Source organism: Natrix helvetica (assembly GCF_964273705.1).
Source record: "Natrix helvetica genome assembly, chromosome: 3".
NCBI classification, from domain to species: Eukaryota; Metazoa; Chordata; class Lepidosauria; order Squamata; family Natricidae; genus Natrix; species Natrix helvetica.
The window spans coordinates 31183008-31197121 of record NC_138549.1 but is presented as its reverse complement, the minus strand read 5'-3'; the positions used below and the strand labels follow the sequence as shown (position 1 = coordinate 31197121).

General features: G+C 41.6%; 1 protein-coding gene across 6 annotated transcripts in view; it reads left to right on the top strand.

The window, feature by feature from the left end:
- Nucleotides 1–14114, top strand: part of DCUN1D2 (defective in cullin neddylation 1 domain containing 2) — a 32506-nt gene that overhangs the window by 16073 nt on the left and 2319 nt on the right. For 5 of the 6 annotated variants that reach the window (XM_081946280.1, XM_081946277.1, XM_081946279.1 and 2 more), the window contains exons 4-5: nt 494–624; nt 13803–13885. In XM_081946280.1, the coding sequence (XP_081802406.1) occupies nt 494–624; nt 13803–13885 (214 nt within the window). Of the gene's footprint in view, nt 1–493; nt 625–10049; nt 10196–13802; nt 13886–14114 lie in introns of those variants that run through there. The other variant, XM_081946282.1, reaches the window with a different exon arrangement.

Below are 14114 nucleotides of genomic sequence, written 5' to 3'. Positions count from 1 at the left end.
AGTAAATGGAGAATGGATGGTACATTTTATCAACAGCTGCCTATGATAATTTTGTTGTATAAGAATCACTGTTTCAATTTTACATAGATACTTAATCTACTTTATATATCTATTGACAGAAAAATAGCATAAAACAATAGTTCAAGTTAAATTACAGAAGATGAGATTGTAGAGAAATAAGTTAGCTTTATCATATTTATTGTTCTCATATAAATGCCCTTACACCATGCTTTAACCCTTGTTAGGGTAAAAGGCATTTATTTTACTGCACTGGTTATAACTGCCTATTATTTGCTCTATATGCAATACAAAATGAATATGCACTTTATGTGTTTATTTCTGCAGCTTAATGAAATATTATGGCATCTATTTCTTGTATATTGCAATTTCCTATTTTTTGAACAAATATTTTATAAGTTTTATATTTATATTTCAAAATTCTAAAACAATACAATTATACTGAATAAACTGAAAAGTAGCATCTTTTTACCAGGTGTGATACCACAGACAAGCTAAGATCTCTTTTACCAAGACTGGAACAAGAATTAAAGGATCCAATGAAGTTTAAAGATTTTTATCAGTTTACTTTTAACTTTGCTAAAAACCCTGGGCAAAAAGGTTTAGGTGAGTTTTTTTTAAAGTTCTTGTGTTTTCAATAATAAGAGATTTTATAATAGACTTTTAACAAAATGAAAGCTTAGGCGAGATTCACTAGTAGATTTTTTTTTAAGCGAGATATTCAGGTTGGCAGGGAAGGGAAGATTATTGTAATCCATAGCTAAGTGAATGTTTTAGCTTGCATGTTTTAAATAACAGATGTCACATTATTATTTGAAAAATATGACAAAATATCTTGATAATGGGATAATACATTACAGTTTATTCTTAAGTAGAAATCAATGTTAGCCATTATTTTTACAATAATAAAAATAACATTTTTAAAATCTCACAGCTTTTGGCAATTCTGTTAAGTAAAATTTAGGATGTTCAATCAAAATGTGAACTTTTAGGATCTTTTGTTCTAGAATGAGTTTCTTTTACAGTATTCTCTCTTCCTGGTCTTTCATACTAAATTAGCATACATGTTGTATAAAAATCTAAGTTGCCACATCTCAAAGGATAAGTTTGTCCATTTCAGCAGTTTCAGGTGACTTTTCTTTATTTCTTCCACAGTTTTTCCTATATAAAAGCATTTGTTTCAGTTTTTGACTCATTGGCCCCTTTGGCTAAGGCAAAGATGGATTTTTTGGGGGGATCTGTAGGGTCCTTAGTGCTATCTGAGCTTGGTTGTTTTCTTGCAGACATTTCATTATCAAATTAGATAACATCATCAGTGCTCAGTGTTACTGGGAGTGGTCTTGGTGATTCCTTGGTTAGGCAGTTGTTTACTGTTATCGTCTTTGTCTGAGTTGGTAATTTCTTGATTGGGGTATTGTTTGCTTCTTGATTGTTGGTCTAGTATTAATGTTGGTGTTAATCTCTGCTCATCTAGTGTTGATTGCTGATGAGGTGTTTAAGTCTTTTTGTTTTCCTGTGCGCTGCTTGGAGAGTCCAAGCAAGGTTAAATTCTGTCCTTCTGCCCAATGGACTGGATTGAAATTTCTGACCATGCCTCCTGGTCTTCCGGTATGTTCAGTTTTTCAATTCAGTCCATTGCCCATTAGGACGTCTTTTCTCTCTCTCTCTCTGAGATTTTTTCTAAATTTACCTTTATTATCTGTATCCATTGAAGTTTTTTTCCCTTTATTTCCTTAATTAGTTCTTTAAGTTCAGGTCGGAGACTTTTCTTTGCAAGTTTCAGATCTTTCAAGGAGCCAATAGAGCACCTTTGATTCCCCAGGCGTTCCGGAGTTTTTCCCGGGCGCTGGGAGGTGGCCGACTGACTCTTTACCGCCGGGGCTCATCCATTTGGTGACCCACGCGGCAAGATGCCCCAAGATATTGTCGGGTTTTCTCCAGTGACGAAGAGCCCGCCAGCAGCCGGTTTTCCTCCAAGTGGAGCCAGGACAACATGGTTGTCTTCTGGGTGCCGCCATTTTCGCCAGACCCTTCCGGTGGCCATTTTAGGGCAGCAAACTTCCCACCTTCTGCTCTGTTTGCTGCGTTCTTCAACGACAATTGCTGAGAGCCTGAACAGCAAGCGGAACGTTCTCTCTCACAGCGGTGGGTTACCAGGCGAAAATTTCAGGTCTTTGGCTGCGGCCATCCTCTACACATCGCCTTTCAATTCCTGATGGCATCTCGCATCATCTCTTCCCCCCGGCAGCGTTTTTGGTGTCCTTTCGGCGCACGCTTGCCCACCTACCAACGGACATGGTGGCAATCAATCCACCTTTCAGCCCAGCGAGCACAGCAGCCGCTTTACCCACCATGGCAGATGAAATCTCCTTGGATCCTCTTCTGGCAGGCCAGTCCTCTAATCAGACGGGGCCCTATCTCAGGAAGGCAGGCAGGGCTGCAAGGGAGGCAATGGGGGGGGGGGCAGGGCCACTAAACCTTACTCCAGAAAACCTACGAAGTTGCAAGAAAAAGATGCTATCAGGCGCCAGAAACCCCTGGAGAAGGAATTTGCAATGGCCCAAAGGCGGGTTGTGGCACAAGTCCATCAGCCAGGAAGTCCTATTGGTCAAGATCTAGCGGGGCCTGTCCTCTTCCTCCTTCCATATCGGAGAGTGACGTTTTTCCCCGGGATGTTTCCCTATCTGGGGGGTCCAGGTCTCCTTCCCCCTCCCTGGGTTGGTGGTGCTGATTTATTTGAGTGTGAGTTGGTCTCCGAAAGGGAGGGCTCTCCCTCCCCTGTTTCTCTAGCCAGAGATCCCACACTCAGACACACTGTGACGGGGAGCCGCCCAGTGGAGGGCCAGGGCCCGGGCCTATCAGCAGAAATGAGGGAAATAATCTCTGCAGCAATCAGCCAGGGGATAGCTGAGGGTCTCTGAGGCACGAACTGCAACCACAAGTTCCCCAGCCTCCTTTACCTGTTCCACAGGCCCTCCAGTCCCACAGGCCCCTTCAGCTCCGCAACCCTCTCAGGGTTCCCGGGAGCAATCCCACAGGCCTCCCTCTCCACCTCCATTGGTGGCCAGTGCTGACTCAGTGTGGGATAAGGCAGATGTTGGGGGTCATGAGTTATCAGACGATGAGAACATCATCCCGGACAAACAGGACTTTACTGGCTTGTTCCAACCATTCTTGTTTAAGGCTATTCTATTTAAGGCCAAGGTGTCCACCCACATGGAGATGGAGGTTTCCCTGGACCAGGCTGCTGCGGATCCCACGGATCACAGTAAAGGCCTGTTTGATGAGAAGGTTCCTGCCCAGGAGATTGTCCTTCTCCCAAACTCTTTAAAGATGTAGTCCAGCGCCAGTAGGTCCAGCCTGGGACTCTGGCCACTCTGGGGAGAAATGACAAACTCCTTTACTCAGTGGATCCCACCATGGAGGAGCTTCTTAAGCTTTCTTCCGTTGATCCTCCAGTTCAAGCTCTCACTTCCTCTTCAGTGCTGCCACCTGACCTTCTAGAGGGCTTTAAGGCGGAGGACAAAAGAGCTGAACAGGCTTGCCACAAGACCCATCAGGCAGCAGCTTGGGCCATTAAGGCAGCCACCTCCACCTCATTCTTTAATAAGGCCACTATAGCCTGGCTTTGCCAGTTATTTACTAGACTCCCGGCAGGGGACGCCAAACTGCAGCACGACGTAAACAAAATTGTGGCCGCGGTGGAATACTCTGGAGATGCCACCCTTAACACTGCGAAGTTTGCCTTGTGGGCCATGGTCTCTAATGTCACCTCTCGTAGGCTCCTATGGCTCCGGCACTAGAACGTGGGCATGCGTTCAAAATGGAAGCTTGCTTGGGGAGGCCCTTGACTCAGTTTTGATTGAGAACAAGGATAAACAGAAGGTGATGCCTTCGGTTTCCAGGAAACTGGACCAGAGGTCGTCCTCCTTCTCCCACAGGCAGGCTTCCCGCCCAGCTGATCCTCCGACCAACAACTCCTCCTTTCAGCGTTCCTACGTGCAGGGGACAGATCGCAATCAGGATAGGCAGCCATTTCGGGATAGGGCCCGTCAGCAGCCCTACTCCCGTCGTCCCTTTCGGGGAGGATCTGGAAACAAACCCTTCCATCAAAACAAGTGACTACCATCCCAATCCTCCCATTGGGGTGCGGCTGCAACTCTTTGCCATCCGATGGGAGGCGATTTCCTCAGATGCGTGGGTGCTCCAAACAATTCAGATAGGCCTCACTCTGGAATTTCTCTCCCTGCCCCCATGCCACTTCATTCGTTGCCCGAGTCCCAGTGTACCACCAAGAGGGGCCTCATGGAGGCCGAGATCCATCACCTCAGGGAGATCAGGGCCATAGAAACAGTTCCCCCGGGGCAAGAACACAGGGGGTTCTATTCCATTCTATTTCTAGTGCCCAAAAGCTCGGGGTGGGTGGGTGGAGAGCGATACCAGATTTGAAGAAGCTGAACCAATATGTGGCCTACAACAAGTTCAAAATGCAGTCCCTCCAATCCATCTTGGGCTGCATTAGACGGGGATTTCTTAACATCAATAGACTTGAAGGAGGCATACCTTCATGTCCCCATCAGACCCGAGCAAAGGTGCTACCTAAGATTCTTCTATGCCGGGTCCCACTTTCAGTACAGGGCTCTTCCATTCAGCCTATCGACAGCCCCACAGACATTTACGAAAATCCTGTCTGCGGTCGCTGCCCACTTAAGAACGTGACCAATCCGCCTACAGTGCTTCCTAGATGACATATTGATTCAGTCGTCATCGCTGGCGCAAGCAGCGTGAGATCTACGCATCACCATGCGGACGTTACAGAACTACGGCTTTACCATCAACCTCGAAAAGAGCCAGTTGGCTCCAGTCACCAGGATTCTGCACCTGGGGACCTTGATAGACACTTCATCTTGCCAAGTCTTCCTGTCACCAGACCGCGTCGAAAATCTCCGAGAACTGGTCCAAAGAGTCCGCCTCTCCCCCAGCACCTGCATCGTCACCCTGTCGCAGTTGCTGGGGAAGATGATCTCATGTCTCTTGATCATTCCTTGGGTGAGACTCCACACGAGAGATCTGCAATGGTTTCTCCTGCCAATGCAGAAGGTGAAGACCAGCAATTCACCAGTCAAGGTACGTCTACCTACCAAAGTCCTTCGGTCTCTCCAGTGGTGGCTGTCCCCAGCCCTCCTGAAAGGGACCTATTTCAAGGAACCACCCAGGCTGACCGTCACAACTGACGCCAGCCTCTTCGACTGGGGAGCTCACTTGCACATCCTAGTGGCTCAAGGACAGTGATCAGCTCACGACCTCTTGCACAACATCAATTGGTTGGAGCTGAGGGCGGTCAGACTAGCGCTTTGGAGGTTCCAGCACAACATCCAGCATTACCATGTCCTTGTCCTCACCAACGATGTGGCAATGAAGGCGCACATACATCGCCAAGGGGGTAACAAGTCCCGGTCCCTCATGATGGAGGTGGATGTGATTGGCCGGTGGGTGGAATGTCATCTACTATCCATTCGGGCGGAGCACATCTCCAGGGTGAACAATGTCCAGGCGGACTGGCTGAGCCGCACCATACTAGACAATTCAGAGTGGTGCCTCCATCCGCGCCTCTTCCACCAATTATCTCAGAGGTTCGGTCATCCTCTGGTCGACCTGTTTTCCACTCCAGAGAATGCTCAGCTCCCCCGATTTTTCACCAGGTTCCAGTATCCCCGGGCAGAAGGGGTCGACATTCTCCGATGCCCCTGGCTCCCGGGACTACTTTACGCCTTCCCTCCACTGGTGCTCTTTCCCAGACTGATCAGGAAGATTCTGGAGGAGCAGGCAGAGGTTCTTGTGGTGGCTCCATATTGGCCTTGACGGACTTGGTTTGCCAATCTGACTTGCCTTTCCATCGCACAGCCCTGGAGGATTCCTCAGGAGTCGATCTCTCTCAGCCAGGGAGCGGTTACGCATCCGGAACCCCAGTGGCTCAAGCTAACCGTATGGCACTTGAGAGGGACCTCCTGAGGAGAGCCAACTATTCTATCAAGGTCATCAGCACCATCCAAACCTCCAGACGACCCTCCACCGCATCTATGACGCCACCTAGGCTACCTTTGCTAGCTGGTGCACAAAGTGTCGTCTTCAACCAACAGCCGCTTCACTTCCTCAAACTCTAGAGTTTCTACAGGAGGGCCTTGATAGAGGGCTAGCCATTAACACCTTACGACGCCAAGTCGCAGCTTTACAATACAATACAATGCAATACAATACAATACAATACAATACAATAGTAGAGTTGGAAGGGACCTTGGAGGTCTTCTAGTCCAACCCCCTGCCTAGGCAGGAAACCCTATACCGTTTCAGACAAATAGCTATCCAACAACTTCTTAAAGACTTCCAGTGTTGGGGCATTCACAACTTCTGGAGGCAAGCTGTTCCACTGATTAATTGTTCTAACTGTCAGGAAATTTCTCCTCAGTTCTAATTTGCTTCTCTCCTTGATTAGTTTCCACCCATTGCTTCTTGTTCTACCCTCAGGTGCTTTGGAGAATAGTTTGACTCCCTCTTCTTTGTGGCAACCCCTGAGATATCGGAACAATGCTATCATGTCTCCCCTAGTCCTTCTTTCTCTTAAGCTAAACATACCCAGTTCCTGCAACAGTTCTTCATATGTTTTAGTCTCCAGTCCCCTAATCATCTTTGTTGCTCTTCTCTGCACTCTTTCTAGAGTCTCCACATCTTTTTTACATCGTGGCGACCAGAACTGAATGCAGTATTCCAAGTGTGGCCTTACCAAGGCATTATAAAGTGGTATTAACACTTCATGTGATCTTGATTCTATCCCTCTGTTGTCCACTGTGCTTTGTCCACTGTGCTCTCACATGGCAACAATCAACCACTCAGCAGGCACCCGGAAGTACGCAGTTTCCTGCATGGAGTCTCCAACTTGAGTCCCCAGGTCATCCATCGTTATCCTTCCTGGGATCTTGCCACTGTGCTCAGGGCTCTTCTTTTTTCGTCTGTGGATGTTGTTGGGAAGGATGGAGCATTGACTTTGACTTACCTTTTCGGGACCATGCCTTCATTGAAAAACTGAACATAAAGGGAGACTAGGAGGCGTGGTCAGAAATTTCAATCCAGTCCATTGGGCAGAAGGACAGAATTTAGCCTTGCTTGGACTCTCCCGCAGCGCACAGAAAAGGACCCTTCAGGTAAGCCAATGGTCATTTCCTTTTTATTGTTTATTTTGAATGTTCTTTTAGATGTTGTTTATTTCTATGTGCATGTTGATGCTGATTTGTCTGTGTATCAAACTTCAAGAACTCTTTGGCATTTTGGATTTGACTTGGTCTAGATCAGGGGTGTCAAACTTGATTACATTGAGGGCCACAGCAGGGTTGTGTTTGACCTCGGGCAGCCAGGGTGGGTGTGACCAGCTCAATGTCACTTGTGTAGAGGGTGCCTGTGGTGGCCCGACTGCTCTGTCAGTGAAAACAGGCTTCCGAGCTCTGTTTTCAGCTGCAACTGCCTCCTGCAACCTTCTGCCAGCAAAAACAGAGCTCAGGAGAGCTGCACATGGCTCTTTCAAGCTTCACTTTTGCTGGCAGAGGCACTGCGGGCTGGTCCTTTGCTATTTCCAAGGCGACCCCGTGGACCAAATCAAGGCACCCTGCGGGCCAGAGCTGGCCCCCGTACCTTGAGTTTGACATGCGTAACAGTAACAATAACAGAGGTGGAAGGTCATCTAGTCCAACCCCCTGCTCACACAGGAGACCGCACTAGGGATTTGAACTGCCAACCCTTCTGATTGACAAGCTCACTGTATTAGCCACTGAGCCACCTAGCCAGGCTAAAGTATAGATGTTCACAGTTTTCCAATTGAAATTATGATTTAAGTCTGATCATATGTTGTGAAATTAAGGAGTTTTCATTATGTCTTCTAATTGTTAGTTGGTGTTACTGGATGAGTTCTGCTAGTCTTCCGCCTATTTGTCCTACATAATCCTTGCATTGTGGGTTGTAGATTACTCCTTTTTCTTCTGGGGCTGTTGTTGTTATTGTTGTTTTGTTTACTTAGGATGTTTTGGAAGGTTTTAGTTGGTTTATATGCTTCCCTGTGATGCCATATGGTCAGAACAGTTTAATTTTTATCTTTTCTTTGCACCTTTATGAATTAAACGTGTTTAAATGTTAAAGGTTCAGAGGCTGTGTTAAATGTTTCAGTTTTCAGGTGTATTAAGGCAGCTATGTTCTAGTTCATATATAGTAGTATATGTAAATCATTATACTTGATAAAAGAAATATATCATAGACAGATTAAGCAAAGTTGGAATCCATTGGGACTGACGTGGATAAAGCTAGTCTGGTTTTGAATTTTGTTTTTATTTAATGTCTACGTTGCATTAGGAACAGTAGCTATGACAGAAATTGGAGCTAACTTTGAAAACTCAGATCCTCTCTTAAAATAATCTAATGCACCAAAGGAATGCTAGCCTTATCTTTTAGAGACATATATGGGTTGTGAGTGCCGTGCAAAAGATATAGGAAGATAGCACATGCTATTTGGGGAAGGAAATATTCCAATTTTACACTGAACATGTGTGTGTGTATACAAAACAAATTACAGTATTGTGTCATATTGTTTCACAACAAAATGTGATAACGGGAAAAACTACAATTAGGTATTTTTGAGAAAGCAATATGATAATAAAATATACTACAAAACTGTTTTTGTAATCTTATTTTGGGGGACTTTTAGCTGCTTGGAGTTGACTTGGTAAATTAGGAAGAATTGACACCCATGGCAAATATTACTTTTAGATTGATTCTCATTGTTTTATTCCACAAATTACTTATCACAGTTACATAAATTAAAATTAAAATAGATTTGGACTATTATTTTTCAGATTCCTACAGGAAAGATCTAGAATTTAGAAGTTGCTTAGAATTTTTGGAATGCATTGGTTAAAGGAAAACATATAATATTATATATAATATTATACAATATATAATATTGTAGCTACCATTGTGAACAAATGATATATCAGGTGAAGTGAATACAGAATAGTCATCATTGTGCATGGAGAATTTTTTAGGAGAATAATCATTTGTAGATTTACAAGACAAATAGTGACAATGTTATAGTGCAATAAAGGTATTTCCATAGTGTGGTGGCTGAGCACATATCTAATAGTTTACTATAGATGCCATTAAGCTTTGACCATACTAATGGCATGGACATTAGTATTTTCCTTTTATAAATAGAACAAATCTGCAGCCTATTTTAGGAACTGGATGATCCTTGGAAATTTATGCAGACAGTTGCATAGTGATGATTGCCAAAACTATTTTTCCCACTTTTATAAACAAAAGAAAAATTTATTGTTCAGTATATGAAACATTTATTCCTATTGTGTGCATTTTGCATTATAGACTTGATTCAGTTGTAAAACTTCTGGTTTAATATGCCATGTTTTAAGTCCATGCTGTCATATCTCTTCGGCTGCTCATTTTGATACTTTTTGTTTCCTTAAGCGGAAGGTTTATGTAACAGTTTAATGATTTATGTTTGGAATAAATATGCAAATTGAACATATTTTTTGTCTGAGATATTTAAAGTATCAAAATATGGAGAAAGGATAGGCATACCTATACAAGGCTCTATGCTTATTCACAATACACTATAATTTATTAAAACATAAACATCTTCAAATTTGTCCTGTCTTTGGTTGGCATGTTATTTAATAATGCGTTTAATTTATTTTTTTAATAAAATCATATTCAAGCAAGTATTTACTCTTAACATTTTCAGATGTTCCACTGAATTGTTTTTATTGGTATGGGCTATCTATTTATCATTTATTTATTTATTAAATTTACATTCCGTCTTTCACTCAGGAGCTTATTGTCAATATAATTTCTATTCAGAGACACGGATATTTGTACTAGAATGCCTATTCTATTTTGTGCATACTTTCTACTGATAAGAGCTGGGGACAAAAAGCTGTCTCAATAGGTGTAGTTTTATTTATTTTTTAATGAAGGATTATATATTGTCAACTTCCAGTGGAGGCATGGCAAGCTAAATACATCTTTGTGGAGAGTGAAGATAACAACCACGGCAAAGACCAAAGAACCGGTGAGTAGACCAGTTCTTTGGAACCTGTCCAGATAAGAAGACTGGAGATCACTCATATGTGATTTGGATGGTGTGTCCTTGTGAGGAGACTGCAAGATAGCAGTCTCTAATGGGTCTGACTGCCAAGGAATGAAGGAATTAATCATCAAGCTACTGATAAGAGCTGGGGACAAAAAGCTGTCTCAATAGGTGTAGTTTTATTTATTTTTTAATGAAGGATTATATATTGTCAACTTCCAGTGGAGGCATGGCAAGCTAAATACATCTTTGTGGAGAGTGAAGATAACAACCACGGCAAAGACCAAAGAACCGGTGAGTAGACCAGTTCTTTGGAACCTGTCCAGATAAGAAGACTGGAGATCACTCATATGTGATTTGGATGGTGTGTCCTTGTGAGGAGACTGCAAGATAGCAGTCTCTAATGGGTCTGACTGCCAAGGAATGAAGGAATTAATCATCAAGCTCACAAGCACAGTTGGCACCCTTAAAGACATTAAATTTGCTAACCTCACTTCTAATCACATTTGGAAATTGCTTCTGGAAATATTTTAAGAAATGTTCAGTCTAAAAAGTTACCTGGTGAGTTTATTTCTAAACAAAAGAAAAGTTAACTCAGGTTGAGAATCTAAACAATTTGAAATAAATGGATTTTTGTGAGAACCAGAATTATTATGGCTACTTCCAGTTATAACAAAGATAATAAACATTTTGATTTAAATTAGATATCAGAGAAGATAAAAGTTCAGGGAAAAAAAACTTGCCTTTAAGATTGTGATTTACAGATTGACACAAGATACTATAATAATTGAAATATTAAAGGAGATATTTGAAATATGGGGCCAAAAATTAGCAGTGACAATATCAGTTAATAAAGTCTGCTTCTAAGGATTGAGTTTGTCTAAAAGATCTTGATGAGGGAATGACACGTGAAAAAAATTGTTTAATGAGTAATAGTGGAATCAGAAATAGTGGATTTAAAAAGTATGGAATACAAAATAGTGAGATGCAAATTGGAAATACAAATGATAGGAAAATTGTGGATTATAAAATAGAGAAAAGCCACGAGAACAACCCTGATAATGACTTTTTATTAGATCTACAAAAGAAGCTAGTTAAGGCTTTGAAAAATCAAAAAGAAAATACAAAAGACAAGACAATGACCATGGATAATGACTTTCCACTGGATTTGCAAAACAGATCTGAAAGCCTCAAAGAAGTCTTTGTGATAGGAAAAAGACATACAACATCTGAATGAATCAAAGATCAAGATTGTTAAAAGTAAAAGAGAGGAATATAAAGCTGGTTTGTTTGATCTAGGTTAAAATAAAGCTCTAGTTTATAAAGTTCTGGTAAACTATAATGGACATTTGTTGACACCAGAACTAAAAAGTGATGATTTATGGTTTTGCATATAGAAGGGATGGATTATAAGAAGAAATACATATTTGTAATTTTATAAGTGGTGATGAGTTATTAAAATTGTTTTTCCTTCTAATGAAGATTGGAACTCACTTCTCTTTACATATTTCTTTTTTTTAATTTATTTTACTTCTTTTATTCACACTTTATTCTATTTCTTTTTGTTAGTTTAATTTGTAATTGCTTTTCTATTGCATTTAAAATCATTAATAGAAATTAAAAATGTATTTTCAAGTAAGCTTCACTACAATATATGCATTTAGGGAAAACATTAGCATAAATATGAAAATATTTGTCTCATTCATATTGACAGATATGAAATGATCTGGTTAATTCATGAAGGTATATGCAGAATAAATAAAAATGAGTATATGCATTTGTAAAAATATGCATTGTTCCGATAATCTCTCCCCAGATTTCAGTTTGTTTACAGTAGAGATAGCTCAGAATAATGAGCAGTGCACTTGTATCAATGATACCCTCTGACAAATACTGTATTATTCCGTTTATAAGACGCCTTCCCCCACCCCCCAAAAAAGTGGATGGAAGTGTCTGTGCATCTTATAAAGCGAATGTTGACGAAGCCCCGTCCAGTCCCCACCCTTCAGCCTCTGCCTTCCAGCAATTTACCTCCTTGCAGCAAATAGCCTGATCAGCTTCAGCACAGCCTGATTTAGCACGAGCAGCTGATTGGTGGTTGGATCGGCCTCCCAGAATACTTCTGATCAGCTGCTTCAGGCTGCGGGGATCGCCGCCGCCAGTCGCTTCCACCACCTCTGCACACCCAATTTTTGGACTCCGCGTGTCCTTTTTTTGGCCTCCGTGCGCCCATTTTCAGCCTCCCTTATCCCATTTTCAGCCTGTTCCAGGTGGTGGGGATCACTGCTGTCATTCGGCGGCGATAGGCAGCGGTGGCAATCCCCTCTGCCTAGAACAGGCTAAAAATAGGACACACAGAGGCCAAAAATGGGGCGTGCAGAGGCCAGAAATGGGGGGCACAGTGGCAATGGGCGGCAGCAATCCCTGAAACATGGAACAACTTATCTGCGGTATTCCGGGAGGCTGATCCAACCACCAATCAACTGCTCGTGCTAAATAAGGCGGTGCTGAAGCTGACCAGATTGTTTGCTGTTTGCTGCAAGGAGGCAAATTGCTGGGAAGCAGTGGTAGATTTTTTTTTCTTGTTTTCCTCCCCAAATCGTCTTATGGTCCGAAGCGTCTTATAGTGTGAAAAATACATAACTTCTGAGAAATTTCAATATAAGACTACAACTCTGTATACTCTTTTACTTACATTCTTCTAAATAAACATGCATTGGACTATTGTGTAAAATGATGTTTTGAGTAGAATAGGTGGGGGATACATTCTGAAAAATGAGGTAAGACAGGGGAAAAAACTATTCTGTGATAGTTGAAATGAATGTGGTTATTCTCCATGAATTTAATAATTTCCCTTTCTGTCACATTCAACATTACAACTTGGGAGCTATCTTTTGGCTATAGTAAAAGGGTTGATAATTTGCATGGATAAAGTGAAATGTTGTTTAAGCTACAATGTCATAGCATAATAACAAGGAAGAGTGGCATTTTGTACATCACATGTCTAAAGTACAGCATGGTTGGACAAGCGAGGCCTTAGACCTCATTAGACCCATTCCATATTTACAGGTCTTATTCATAAGTATTTAGTTTCAAACTTTAAAATGACTTATAATTTGTACAGGCACAAACTCTGTTTTGAAAAAGTAACTTAAAATCTATAGAATTGCAGTCAAACCTTGACTTACAACTATTCGCTTGGTGACTTAGTAAAGTTACATAGCACTAAAAATGTGACTTATGACAAGTTTTCACACTTACAATAGTTGCAGCATCTCCATGGTCATGTGATCAAAATTTGGATGGCAACTTGTTTGTATTTATGACAATTGCAGTATCCTGGGGTCATGTGATCATGTTTTGTGACCTCCTGACAAGCAAAATCAATAAGGAAGCCAGATTTACTTTACATGTTACGAACATAGCTCCAGTGATTCATTTAACAACTGTCTCATTTAGCATCATAAATTTTGGGCTCAAGGATGATCATAAGTCACGAACTACCTGTACTGAATTTTCTTGCCATAATATAACAAAAAACCAGATATTTTCTTTCATACATATTGTCGCGTATAGGTGGGGATGTGGAAAACTGTAACAACAACTAATGTGGATTGTAAATTACATTTATGTCTTTCAGATCTAGAAATGGCAATTGCGTATTGGAATTTAGTGTTATCAGGAAGATTTAAATTTTTAGATCTTTGGAATAAATTTTTATTGGTAAGTACTCTACAGGATTATTCCAAGTGTGTTTGTGCAAGTTCTGAATAGGAGTATAATAAATTCAACTTAACAGACTATATAGGAAGAAGGTTTGTGTATTAGAGCTTATTGACAGCAAATTAGGGCAGCTCACCAGTGTGTTATTTATCTTAATACATAATTAAGATTATTTACATCAATTGTGCAAGCTGCTTTGAAAACTACCTATTTTTTCCATTATTTATGG